Source organism: Sparus aurata, chromosome 17 (assembly GCF_900880675.1).
Source record: "Sparus aurata chromosome 17, fSpaAur1.1, whole genome shotgun sequence".
Lineage (NCBI taxonomy): Eukaryota > Metazoa > Chordata > Actinopteri > Spariformes > Sparidae > Sparus > Sparus aurata.
In genome coordinates this window covers 24,656,852-24,671,262 of record NC_044203.1, presented here as the reverse complement: position 1 = coordinate 24,671,262, position 14,411 = coordinate 24,656,852, and the positions used below count along the sequence as shown (strand labels likewise).

At 38.9% G+C, this 14,411-nt stretch overlaps 1 protein-coding gene across 1 annotated transcript; it reads left to right on the top strand.

Annotated features, from left to right (window-relative positions):
- The first annotated feature begins 10,406 nt into the window (after nt 1-10,406).
- Nucleotides 10,407-13,125, top strand: cldc1 (C-type lectin domain containing 1). The gene is made up of 5 exons (XM_030395221.1): nt 10,407-10,486; nt 10,578-10,754; nt 10,895-11,046; nt 11,144-11,265; nt 12,860-13,125. The coding sequence occupies exons 1-5, from the start codon at nt 10,432-10,434 to the stop codon at nt 13,020-13,022; spliced, it is 669 nt and encodes a 222-aa protein (XP_030251081.1). The 5' UTR covers nt 10,407-10,431; the 3' UTR covers nt 13,023-13,125.
- Nucleotides 13,126-14,411: the final 1,286 nt, after the last annotated feature.

Sequence of the window (14,411 nt, the reverse complement as noted above, 5' to 3'; positions counted from 1 at the left end):
GTGTATTTCAAACTGCAGGAAACAAACAGGTAAAACATGTTTTAGAAGACAATTTTATCAACAAGGTTTGCATGGAATGATTAAAACACAGACGTCACCTGTTAAGCCTGAGCAGATATTTACTAAGACCCAATGACATATATATACATTTATACCTATACACATCTGAACATACATTTCAAGTGTTCCTTTTATTATAATACATTATTCACATAGACCTTGTAGTTGCAGAGATACGCTCTGTTAATCATAGGCATGTAATCTTTGAGCACAGACTCAAAAGCAACCCTAAAAATGATCTAATCTGAAATTATTAACAGCTCCATTTTGAGTTGTAAATTTGCACAAATGTGACAATAATCGTGCTTATGCCCATTTATACCTATACACATCTGAACATACATTTCAAGTGTTCCTTTTATTATGATACATTATTCACATAGACCTTGTAGTTGCAGAGATACGCTCTGTTAATCATAGGCATGTAATCTTTGAGCACAGACTCAAAAGCAACCCTAAAAATGATCTAATCTGAAATTATTAACAGCTCCATTTTGAGTTGTAAATTTGCACAAATGTGACAATAATCGTGCTTATGCCCTTTAGTCAGACCTGGATGATCCAACATAACACTAGTAATAGTAAATGGACACACTTTGAATACTGTCCCCTGATTGTCATTATCAATCAGAATCTGAAACATTGATCCCCTAGGGCAAATTATAATGTTACAGTTGCTCCTTCTAGAATAGAAATATCACACTATAGAGAAATTTTATTAAGATATAAATATAGTAGACAAAAAGAAATATGAGTGAGTAAAAATAAAATATACAACATATACAATACATACATATCTACCTTTAGAAATAGAATTGCTCCTTGAAACAGAGATGTAAAATATGTTCCTAGTACCACACTATAACTTCAGTGTAGATAATATTGACTAATACTGCAGTGTGTGTTAGTTGACAGCAGTTAGTATAAATACATATTACAAACAACAGTAGAATATTGCAAAATCTCAGTTAAATGAACATCAAGTGGTTGTGTAACAGGTTGGAAAGGTATTATAGTATGCTGCTATAGGGTTAAAAAGTAGCGCTCTGAATTCATGAACTGTGACTATGTTAAAAAGACTATGCATTCATTAATAACATAAGGAGTGACTAAAGCCATACAAAAGGTTAAAAGTCATTACATGATTAAAAAAATGGTTGAAATGTTTAAAAGGTGTTTCTTTTGTATTGTAGTCTTTGCTATTTGCTACAAACTAAAAACTAAGCAATAGAAGCAGTACTACTGGGAATCTGACCAGTAGTCTTGATCTGAGAGTCTGAGATCGATTGCTTGCTCTCCTCCCTCACCCCTGGGGAATTTTCTGTATTTTCCTCATCAGACTCAAGCTGTCGCTGAGGTAATATCCCTATATAATTTCTTGTGATTATTCCTCCCCATTTTCAGAGCCGTGTTCCTCTGCTGACTGGTTTTACTTATTATCTGTCTCCCAGCTCTACTGATAATATCTGTGACAGAGGGAGAGAGGAGGGACAGGTTATAGACTGGATAAGCTTCGAATAACTACTGTGAACATTTCTGACAACTGTGGAAAACAGACTCACCTCGCCCCAGCGCCCCATTGATTCACTGATGAAATGTTTAAACTCAGATTTATCCGAGGTTTTGTTACAAGAATGGACATTGTTGTACGTCTTCTGAAAACACATTTATCATTTCTTTAGATGTTTTTTGATTTATTATTTTGTATGTATCAGCACAGAACAGGCAGCTTATTTTGCTTTTGGTGGTTTACTTTCTTTTTGAACAGTTTATTCAATATCATAAATATTTTAAATGAATGACAGCTTTAATACAAAACAAAACAGAACTGAATAAATGATTTAATGCATTCAATAGTAAAATGATACACGATGTCCACCCATCTCGGTCTGCTTCATTCTCTACGTGTTCAGCCGATATAGAAGTGCTGATCACACCCACCAATTCTCCTGCCTTATCTCTCCAGAGCATCCTGAAGTTAAGCATACACACATATTATTGACATGATACATTCCCAAACCGATTTTTAATCTTAGCTCTACAACCACGTCTTAACCCCTCAACCTTAAATAGTCCTTCAGAAAGTGGATGAGGCAAAATGTCCTCATTGCAGTCACAGCCATAACAAAATCCTCAAAAATGTGTTTACTCAAGCTCTAAAAATCAAATTCAAACATTCCCTAAACAAACAACTTAATTTTACATTTTCGACCAAATCTTTCACTTATTAAAGACACGATGTATAATATTTTGAAGTACAAGGCATATCTATACACATAACAGGCCATTCTCACAGCAGGCACTTTAAATTCTCATAGATAAAGCACAGCTTTAAAGATGAACTCCTACACTCCTAATAATGGACGTGTTATATTTAAGTCCCAGTAAGGCCCTGTCCGAAAACATACATGGTATTTCTTAAAACAAAGCTTTTCTATGCGTTTTGGCCTTTCGTTCATACACACATTAGCGTTTTAGACCACAAAAAATGTACCTTTTGAAAAACTCCCCCGGGTTGGAAATACTCAGAAACTTAGTTTCAGTGTTTACATCTAGATGGGCCGCAACAGAGATTTTTGTAAATGATGATGAAGACACCCACGTTATCAGTGTATGTAGCATCACTGGTAAATGTAAACTTGAATATGTGTTATGATATTGAAGTATTTGAGTTTGTACATTGATAAAATGGATGATATATTTTTTAACATTCGATTGAGAGACACAAACAAACACTGACAATACAAAAAGAGAAGTGAGACAAAAAGAGATAAAAGCTGCTGCTTACAGTGTTTTGCTGTCAAAATATCATCCAAGAAGATTCTGTAAAGAGCGGTCACGTTTCCCTGCCTCGTTCAAAGTATTTTCCGTAGCTAAGGAACCAACGAGAGTAAGCAATCTTCTTGCTGTCTACAACAGCATGTGCATGCCCAATGTACATGAATGGTGTTTTCAGGAGTGTTAGTATGGATGGAGATTATTTCTCAAAGGGTGCTTAAACGCTAAGTAGCACTAAGCATACAGCCCCTGACCCAAAGAACGAGCAGCAGCGACAGGGAACGACTGTCGCTCAGTGGCTAACCCACCATCACAAAGCACACGTCTGTGCTCTATAAAAGAGGCACTGCAGTGTAGCTGTCATGCTGGATATCATTTTCTGACTGAGGTACATTTTTGACAACTTTTTGCTTGTATTTGCATGATTGTGATATTTCAATATTAAACGGAGTTGTTTATTTATGTATTTATCAGTTTAGAAGGCTAAGAGATTACGTTGAACGCAGAGAACTAGCTAACACATCTCTGAACTGGCCACCGAGAGTTACGGCTACAGGACAGGCTTGAAGTCAGGCTTACAGAGTAGGAACTAATTGTTGATTTTAGCTTCGATAACGGTTTGGTTCACATTTGGATCGTGGCTAGGCCTTGTTCATCGAAGACATTTTGATATTTTGATGGCTGAATTCAATTTAGCTGCTTCAGCTACATAGTGTCACGCTGTCAGGGCTTACCGGAACACTTGAACAGAACGGAGCTGTTATCAGTAACTACTGCGCCCCTCCTACAATGACAAGTCAAAATGTCTTCTCAGAAGAAGACTTAATGCGGCCTTAAATCTCACTTCTAATCTCCAAACTCTGCCTTTGTGAAAGTAAAGCCAAGATAAAGTGACCTTGCCTTTGCAAAGATGTCTTTATGCTTCCTGCCTTTACACACACACACACACACACACACACACACCTACACACACACACACACACACACACACGTCTTAAGCTTTCTTCTCCTGCAGACAGCACAAAGTAACCGACCCAATTAAGGGGAATGAGGAACACCTGTGCCGGTCAGCAGGGCTCCACAGACAAAGTGCTCATTTTCTGTCTGTGAAGTCTGTTGATAGGGTGTGTTCAGTCCAGGCCCACACACACACACACACACACAAACACACACACAAACACATGCTGCTCCATAGAGTGCAGTATGGTAAGATGGCTGCCCATCTCTGCACAGCTGTCTCTGCTCTTCAGCCAGTCCGGCTCGTCCCTGCTGAAGTGTTAACACGGCTCTCCGACATGAAGCCATCCTTCAGCGCACTCCCTGCCCTGCTTAACTGTTAATGAGAGCGAGGGCAAGATAAGAGGATGAGGGGGCAACGCGGTAAATCAAAGGCAGCAGGAAATGAAGATCATGTACTGGTTTCATCTACACCCTGCCACCTGTCTTTGAACAGCGCTGTCCTCACACAGCTGCATGTAACGTTTTTCGCTCTGAGGTGGTTTTCGAAGCCAGAGGTGAGGAGTGCAGGACTGCATATAGATGTATTGATGTATGGAGGGATAGATAGATAGATAGATAGATAGATAGATAGATAGATAGATAGATAGACGCGAGTATGTTCACCATGACAATGCCAGAAGGCCGATGTTTTTCTTAGCTTGGCGTATTAGCATGCTAATCTTGCCAATTAACCCAAAATGTTCAATATTTTCGACCCCCATGTTTTACCGTGGGTTTGAAACACTGTGGAATCATTCTCTCTCCTGTTTGTCTCATTACATATACCGTTCAGATACACTTGGATTCATCAGTAAATAGGCCTTTTCTCAGGCCTTGTTTCACCTAATGAGAAGTGGTATAGAAACTGATACTCGTCCTCTGAGACCACTACAGGATGGCCTTCTTCTGACAGTACTTTTGCTGATTGGAGTCTCGTCTTCTTTATTTATCAAATTCTGTATCTGTGATAAAGTTGTTTTTCTAACAACAGAGGACCGAGCTTGATGTATTGATCTTCTGATGGTGTGGTCACTTTGGGTCTGCCAGATCGTGCTTTGGAAACAAGCGATGCAGTTTCTTCGAATCATTTTTAGAGTTACATTCACTGCCCCCAATACTGCAGAAACCTGCAGTCTAGCAATGTTTTTTGATGATGAGAAAGGCCTTCTTTGCTTAGAATAACAATTTGTCCTCCAACACTTTCACCATCTCTCTGAATCCTCAAACCTTTGATCATCTCCAGGTATATATGACAATATCAGAGATTTTAAATGGGGTCTTGAGACCACACTGTATACATATCTTTTTAAAGGAGACCTGTCATGTGTTTTGTTTTTTCTTATATATGTTCCTGTGCATACAAAAGGTCAAAGTCCACACCAACAGAAGCTCCTCTCTCCCACAGAAAACACTGCTCCTGAAACTCCTTGTCAGTGGCCCCGCCCTTAATGATCTATCTGAAAATGATGTTCCCAAATACATTTCTGTACCTTGACACAAGTAAGACTTTGAATGTATAACTAAAGTGTGCCATTGCTGCTTTTTCCTAAGGATCTGAATACTTTGCCAACGCTATTTTTATGTCTGTGTGCATATGTGACAACACAAGACACAAATAAACACTTGACCAAACTTCCAGCAGACGTACATGATTATGTTTTGGGACTCGTAAATGTTATGAGGCTAAATTCTGGTCAAGCTCTGCAGTCTCCTTTAACTCAGCGTCTGCACCCTGTGCTTCACCGGAGGATTAAAAATGGTGAATCGACAGCTAGCATGCTGCAGACTGTTTTGGGTCTAATCAGGCTCCCAGGGACCGAGGCAGGGCGTTGAGTGTTTGAGGAGTCAGACTGCTCTCCTGATGATTATTGGCTTTTTGGCCTCCATCTGCGCCAGCCTCATACTGACTGTGCTCTGTGAGTATAAACACTGTCTTACAACCTCCTGAGTTCCCGGCCCTCCAGTCTGAGTGTGTTCTTCTGCCTGTCTGTCTCTCTGTCTCACTCTGTTCCTACCACTCGCTGATTATTCTCTCTTTATTTCAGCTCAGTGTGCTTTTGGACACCTATAATTGGCAATAAAAAAGATAAAGCGCTCTCTCCAGTCCAGTGAGGGTCATGTAATAGAAAAAGCACAAAAGTCCATAATTGTGAAATATTTCTCCTGCAGGGCCAACAGGCTCTGGCAGCTCGGCCTGATAATGTGCTTGTGAGGACACTCTCTCATTTAAAACAAACACCACTGGGGATGTACGTGCTTGATCTATTACCACCACACACACACACTAATACACACATTCATAGACCCACAGACAGAAGCTATTGAGCATGATTTTAGTACCTGAAAATGATGACTTGCAACTAGAGAAGGAAATAAAAAGAAACACGTAACACTTTCTGTGACATCTGGATCTGTAACAGTGTAAGAGTCTCGACAGAGAAAGAAATTGATTTAATTCTACTTTATGAATATTGCATACAAGACCAAATTTTATGTACTGTATCACGATAAATTGGCCAATATTCCTCGCAGTTAGGTGATGCTGCTGCGACTCAAATAAGCTGAATGTTTAAGTGTTGTCACTTTATTTAGGTAGACTGCTCTTTATTTGCAATATCATGACACATTAACTGCGCACTAAACCAAATCTGCCATATGAGAAATATAGCACATTTTATCAGTTCATTTATAAAATATAAAATATGTATAAGCACAATTCTAAAACGCAGTTCATCGCAGCTGTATTACATCTTGATGGTTTCTGTGAAATCTGTCACCCACATATAACCTCACCACAGCACCTGCACCTGTGTGTTTACATCAGCAGTCTTGCCAGGAAACCGTAATAGGTCAGTAGTTTTATCAAGAAGAACCAATCTTTGTAATACACACTAACTGTGACCACAGCAAAACTCTGTCAAGGTTTTGGTAAAGTTCACCGTAAATACTCAGTTGAGGGTAAAGACGGTAAAAGGTTTGACGTTCAGTTCCTCTGAACCTGACCAATTTCAAACTCACCCTGTCTCATATTTGTGTCTATGGCAGTGTCTTTAAATGAAAGCCTCATAAATGTATATCTTCCATCTTCACTAATGACTTATTTCAGATCAATTACTCTTCTTAGAAACCATTATTTCTTTCTCTAAATCATTCATGGGCAACAGCAAAGAAGCAACATAAACAGAGGAAACACAAATGTGGAAAAATATCTGGCACTGACACCAGAGAAAGTTTATGTTGTAAATGATAATTCTTAACAGCCGCGAGGGAGCTCCCAGAAATGCAATTATTATAGCAACAGCAGCAGTAAAATCTTACAGAGACTCACTGACTGTACAGAGGGGCATTATTGTTTGGAGAAGGAGGAATTAGTGGAGGGTAAGAAAACACAACAGTATGAAATTTAAATGAGCTTTTGGGTGATGTCAGTCCGTAACTTTGGACCAGACTGAAAAATCTCAACACCTACCGGATGGATTGCCACGTGATCCCCCACTATATCATGTAAACACTATTTGACTATTTGAAACACTATGTCATGCCATAGATGTTGTAAAACACAATAAAAGCACTATTATCCATTTAGCTCCTAGTAGTGGCGCATGATGCAGGCACAGAACATCTGCCATTGATGGCTGACTTCAAGTAAACAGTTCAAACTAAGGACATGTCATGTCATGTCATCGTCCGTAACCGCTTTTCCCTTTCCATGGGGTCGCGGGGTGTTGCTGCTGGAGCCAATCCCAGCCTCGTCTCAGGGTGAGGGCAGGGTACTCCTTGGACAAGTCCCCAGCTCATCGCAGGGCCCTCACTGACGAGCAACATGGGGTTCAGTATCTTGCTCAAGGATACTTCGACATGCAGCTCAGCCCAGCCTGGAGCCGGGATTTGAACCAGCCACCTTCCTATCACTAGTCGACCTGTTCTACCCACTGAGCTACAGCCACCCCAAACTAAGGACATGTTAGACATTTATTTATTTTCCTCACTAAATACAATGAAAACACATGTGTAATAGTCACCAGTCTTCATTTCTCTGCTCAGAATAAGAGGTCATTCTTTATTTTAGCTAGTAGTTAGCTGACATTTGCTTTAGTCACGGTACAGTCAGACCGTGTTTGCGTTTGCATATGTTGCAATGTAGTTTTACTAATGGCAAGGTTACAGACATTTCATGAGCAGAGTTACAGCAATACTTTTGATGTGCAACTCAGGAAATTCTCTTTTGAAAATGTAATGTAGTTGTCCCCTACAGAAACAACAGGCCTGTTAGATCTATCCATCCATCCATCCATCCATATTCTAAAGTATATTTTTTTAGTTTATGACTCAATGCCGAGCAACATTTATCTTTCTATTATAGTTGACTTGAAAGTAACTTCAAACTTCGAAATACTAAAGTACCTATACAATTGTACTTAAGTGCAGTTCCTTGAGTAAATGTACCCAGTTATGATATACCATGGTCTAATAGAAGTAATACAATCTGTTACATTAAAATAAAAGTAGAAATACCAAACTGAAAATGCTACATTGCAAATATAAAACACTCCAATACAGTAAAATAAGTAATTCCTGCATTAATAATGTTACTTATTTAAAAGTACTAAAGTATTAGTATAAGTATTAGTATTAGTATAGTATCAGCAAAATGCACTTAGGAATAAATAATAAAGGATTACACAGTTAAGCAGAACGGAGTTAAAATATTTAATGATTCTTATTATTGATTAATTAACTTGTAAGAAGAAATGTATCTCGTAGCTAGTTGAGGTGAAGCTAAACTTAACTACACATCTTTATCTGTAAAATGACTGACTTGTAACAATAACTGACAAACACAGTTGGAAAACAGCGTGATTTGTTTCTTTCTTAAAACTTAATCCAAGATGTACAGTATAATATGATGAATTGTTATACAGTAGATTAAACCTCCCTCATGAATGTGAAATAGAATCACATGGATCAATGATAAGAATTCAACAATATAAGATGTAAAAATTGAGCACTGATCGAGGCCATTCAGCCCATATAGTGAGGACTTTTACTTCTGTTCTTCAAGTACATTTAGCTGATAATACTTCTGAATACTCCTTCCTTCACTCTATGTCGTGCAGTAGCAAAATATAATTTTTCCTCTGACATTACAAAGAAAAAAGTGTAAAACTTGTCAAAAGTGTCACAGATTTTTGCACTTGAGTAACTGTAGTTGAAATGTTCCACATTTGACTTTTTCACACATCTCTCACTTTCTTTGTCATATTCACACACTGAATATCGTTGCTATGTTGAAGAGCAGGCCTGTTCCCAGGTGTTCCCAAGGCTGCGATGCCCTTGTTAACACTCTTCCTCACTTTGTCTCTCTTTGCACTGTACCTCCGCTGGTCCCTAAAGGCTTTGGTATCTCCTCTACCAAGCAGCAATATTTCTCCTTGAAATTAAATTTGTCCCTGCTGGTTGATTTATCGAGGCACGTCCCTCTGCCTATAAAAACACTGCTGCAGTGCTGTGGCAAATGTGCTTGGAGAAGTTTAGTTAAACCTTCCTGTAAGAATTTCAGCTTTTCCTGAAACAGACTCTGGAATGTTCATCATGTTGGCTCCATGTGTTGTATTTCTGTTTGTTGTTCTGGTGTTTCACTGCCAACTTGCCCTGCATTGAACTCTGGAACCCCAATGATTTTGGAATATGACAGACGATGTGATAAATGACAAAGACCATGACGTGGGCATGTGAGTCAGAACGGAGGAATACCATTTTTAGAAAAACAGGTGAAAGAAAAACAGCAAGTACCTTCAACTTCTTGACATAAATTAAAAAAAACTAAAATTGGAACTCTGACAAGGTTGTGACGCAAAGCAGCTGGGAACTGTGTGGTGTTTGTGTGTCTGTGTGTGTGTGTGTGTGTGTGTGCGTGCGTGCTGTGTGCGCGTGTTGTTAAGAAAGATAATCTCAGAGTCGAGGAGAAAGTACACAGATTCAGGTGATAAGAACTTGTGGTGATGTGCAACCACGAATTTTAGCTCAGTAGTCTCTGAAGTGGGCTCAGCGATAAAAACTAAACACTACTCTACTTTAATTACTTTGGTCTGAATAACAAAACCTCATGAAGCAGAAGAGATGACACTGGCTGTGGGAATAACATGCCAAGAATGAAATAATAAATGGGACATATACCAAAAAAAATAAAAAAATAAATAAATGTTGACAGTCTGCTGGAGCAACAGAGTGGGCATCTGGTGTGTGTGAGTATGTGTGGTGTAGAGGTGATATTCTTGCAGATGCTCTATTAATGAAGAGAATACAAATAACCCTCCACACACACAAACACAATGTGCAGATGACTGCTGAGTCATACTTTTTGAAGAAACCTTTGCTCATGTTTTGACAAATAATGCCCACCCACCATCAAATGTTTGTTTGTTATCAAAATTGGCGGGCCATCAATGTAAGATTCGGCAACATCTGAGTTTACGCGATTTGATGATCATGCGCACTCCAGTCCGTGTCGCCAATTTGCGCAATCTGTACTTTTCACCCTTTATTCTTTTTTGTACACACACTGCTCTATAAAAATACCCAGAGATCAGAGAGATGAAGCCACAGTTTGCATTGTTCTACTGCCCTACGACAGACATGATGATGAAAGGTAAGCCCACCTTACACAGTGTGTACAAGTGATGTCTCTGTGGGTCTGTTTGCTTGTGTTCTACAGTTGTTTCTTCTCTTTGTCTCTTCAGGCCAAGCCATCCTCTTTGTTCTCATTGGCTTGATGGTTTCTGAAGCCTATTCTCAGGCTCCGGACAAATCAGAGAAAGAAGTAGCCTCTCTGAGGCTGGAGCTTGCACTTTTGAAGAATAGCTACAGACAGCTGTGTCAGAAATACACAGACGTGGCCACCAACTGCTCAGCTCCAGGTACTGTACTTTCGTCTTCCTCCAGCAGATGGACGATGATTCACCATTTTTCAAATATATGTTCTGCACATGTTTTCTGATTTTTTTCTGTAAACTTTACCTTAGCTAACCAGGCTTTGTTTGTTTGCATTGTTCCACAGTGTTCAAATGCACCGAGTGTCCCGACAAGTGGCTTCATGTCGGAGAAAAGTGCTTCTTCATGACCCCTGACAAGCAGGACTTCGCCACAAGTGCACAAAAGTGTCAAGAGATGGGGGCCCATCTTGCCATTTTGAGCAACAAAGAAGAGCATGTGAGTGTTGTTTCTGCGTACGGTCGATGCTTTTTTTCCGTGTTTGATTTATTTGTATAATGACAACGGGCAATACCTTTGGATGCAATGTCTTTAGGACGCCGTGGAAAAAGAAGGCCGCAGGATCGCAGGGTTTATCACATACTACTGGATGGGACTGACGGACAGTGAGACTGAAGGACAGTGGAAATGGGTGGACAACTCAACAATTACCATACCGTATGTAATGGCTTAAACTTGACAAACACTTTAAGTAATAAAATGACTCTCCAGACATGAACAAAGTGCACACACATAAGTGAGTGTGTGCATGTCCGTGAATTGAAATTTAATGAAGGTCCGGTGACCAAAAATATTGTGGGTCACCTGCCTACAGCTTCAGGATGCATTAAGAGACTTACAATAAAGACCTCTGAGTTTAAAACATGCTTCATAGTTATAATAGTGACTTCATGTCTTTTCAGGCCTTAATGGAAGTTTTTAGTGTGGAAGCCGATCTTGTTGTTCAGATGTAGAGAAAAGCAGAAGCGTCTGTTGAGCTTATTCCTTCCAATGTGTGTTTACACATACAGACTTCTGGTTATTTCTATCAGAGACCGGCCACTGTTAACACTGCTGCTGCTTGCCAATAATACTCTCAAAAAGACTGAGCCATGCTAACAGCTCAATGAGTCTGTACTTATGAACAGCAGTGCCTTGAGCTTAAGGCTACAAAACTATGATAACAAGGTGATGTTTAGCAGGAAAACAGTTGACTATGTTCACCACCTTACATCAGTGTGATAACATGCTAATTATTTGATAAATTAGTGCAAAATACAGCTGGTTTTGATGGGAAAGTCATTAGGTTTTGAGGGGTTTTTTATTAAAGAGCGCTGCAGGGATGACCTAATTTTGGTGGCTAAAAAGCTTTAAGATTCTTCAATTAGATTTTGGATTATTGCAGAAAAATTAGCTCTGTGGCAAAAACAACTTGATGATACTTACACGTTTTGTTCAGCAAGATAATCTTCACAGATAAACACCACGTTAATGATTTTTGAAGCGTGGGGTAAAAAAGCTGACATTTGGCCTTCAAATGAAATACATCATGGTTGCAGGACTTCATCGTCACCACTGATGGTCACTTTGAGGGCCTATAACAAAATAAAATTGCAATTGTCTTGGACGATATTATGATTGTGATAAGGTTCACGATTCCTGGGAATGATCATAATGTGCATGTGTTGCTATGGATACCCCTGTTATATGCCTACTGTCTGGGTAATTGTCTGTTTGAAAGCATGGCAAACTAACCAAACTTCATCAAACACAGACAGCCAAAGATTAAACATGTTGAATCTGACCAAACAAACACAGGCAGCCATGACACACCAAACAAACATCTGTGTTTGTCTGCGTTTGTTGGAGAATGTTTGGTCGGTGTGCCAGGGGCTTAAGTCAACTTCTCATGGTTTCAGGAAGAGACACTCCTGTTTCTTTTACCCATAGAAACATAAAGATTTCATCACCTAATCCCTGATCTTATCCGAAATAACAGAGTTTAAAATCATCATATTTGGAGATATGTGGTTATCACCGACCAGGAAATGTACAAAAAATTCTCATCTGAAGAGTAACTAGTAACTAAAACTGTCAGATACTGGTGGTGGAGTGAAAAGTACAACATTCACCTCTGAGACGTGGTAGAGTAGAGGTATAAACTTTCGTACAGTACTTTATGTAACAGTAAATGTACTAAGTTACATCTTGTTGTGCACAAACAAAGTTAAGAGTACAACTTCACACATCTTTTCTATTCGCCTCTGTGTAGATTTTGGGACCTCGAGAAAAACGAGCCTGACAACCACCAGTCCGGTGGGCCGGAGGGAGAGGACTGTGCAGTGGTGAACAGCTACAGTCAGACCTGGTATGATGTCCCCTGCTCCTTCGCGTATCCCCGAATCTGTCAAATGAAAGCCACTATTCTCCCGTGATCCCCATCACAGCACTGCAGGACCACGACAGCCATTAAAAATATTGATTCTTTATTGAAAAACATCTATGGCCAACCTACAAATAAAAAAATATCTTACAAAAGCGTCCAGTTTTTTTTTTTTTATTTAAATGATAAAGTATTCTAATTTGAGTATTCAGCATCAACATTTGCTCATTTGAAAAATAATATATTTGAGTATATATATCCATAAAAGCAAGTAACCGAGCCTACAGTATCAACACAGTATCGCACAGTAGAGCGTCTTGAAAAATACATTACATAGAAGGACAAAAAGACAAATCTGAAAACAATGTAAAAGAATATAATATAAAGAATTATTAACAGACAATATCACAAACAGTAATGTAAAAATGATGATTAAATGGAAGAGCAGTTTCATACACAATCTGATATTGTGGTGTTGGTGTTGTTCCGGGAACATTATAATTAATGTTGTTCTAGGATCATCACTGCAACTGACCATTTATGTTTTTGTAATGTCACAGTGGTCCAACTCTGAACAAAGACTAGAAAAGTACGGGCATTGGTGAAATTATCCTTTGTAACACGTCATTAATGTTCTGAAAGGGTCTTTTTGAACTCAAAGCATGTCTTACTCAACCTGACAGAGTAATTTTGTTGTTTAAACTGAACAGAATGCAACATAAAACTGAAAAAAAGGGGAAATTGAGATTAAAACAGTTTGTGAACAGTACACTATGTGTCCAAATAGATTACAAACCCTGAAAGTCCTCGACTCACAGGGGAATTCCAGTATATTACAACGTGCTCCCTGTGTTTACATGTTTTGGTGTGTAAAGGATTCATTTAAAGCAAGATTATGTAGAAATTGACATTTTGTGCAATTTGGCACCCCCTACAGTTTCTGAGTGCAACAACACAAATCCCAGGTCTGTACCAATTTGTCAGATGTAATGTAGGCGCTAGCTACAAACAAACTTATTACATCATAACAGTGTTGTGTGTTGAAACCTTGTATGTTAATGTACTGGCCCCGACTACAAAGCTTAACCATTTCTAACAATAAAAATCTGTTCAGTTAGCAAAAACATAAGTTGCGTTCAAAAAGAAGTCGTTGTCGTACAGTTGTAAATCTTGCGGTCACTTCCTCTGAGTCAGTGATTCAAAAAGTCTGGGCCAATTTTTTAAAAAACTTTTAAATAACCATAAAATAATCATGATTTAATATTTCGATTTCAATTTTAAAGAGTAACCAGAACTGATAAAACAAGGGAGATAAATTACATGTCATTCTTTACTGATCTGGTATTCTGGAGTTGTGTTGAAGTCTCTGTGCCATCATCTACTGACATAAACCTGCACTGCTGGGTAGCATTGCCACAATTATTTGACAGGGGAGCAGACA

Coding starts and splice junctions, on each gene's coding strand:
- cldc1 (XM_030395221.1), top strand. CDS start 10,432: ATGAAGCCACAGTTTGCATTGTTCTACTGCCCTACGACAGACATGATG. Junction 11,047..11,143: donor TGAGCAACAAAGAAGAGCAT/GTGAGTGTTGTT, acceptor CAATGTCTTTAG/GACGCCGTGGAAAAAGAAGG. Junction 11,266..12,859: donor AACTCAACAATTACCATACC/GTATGTAATGGC, acceptor GCCTCTGTGTAG/ATTTTGGGACCTCGAGAAAA.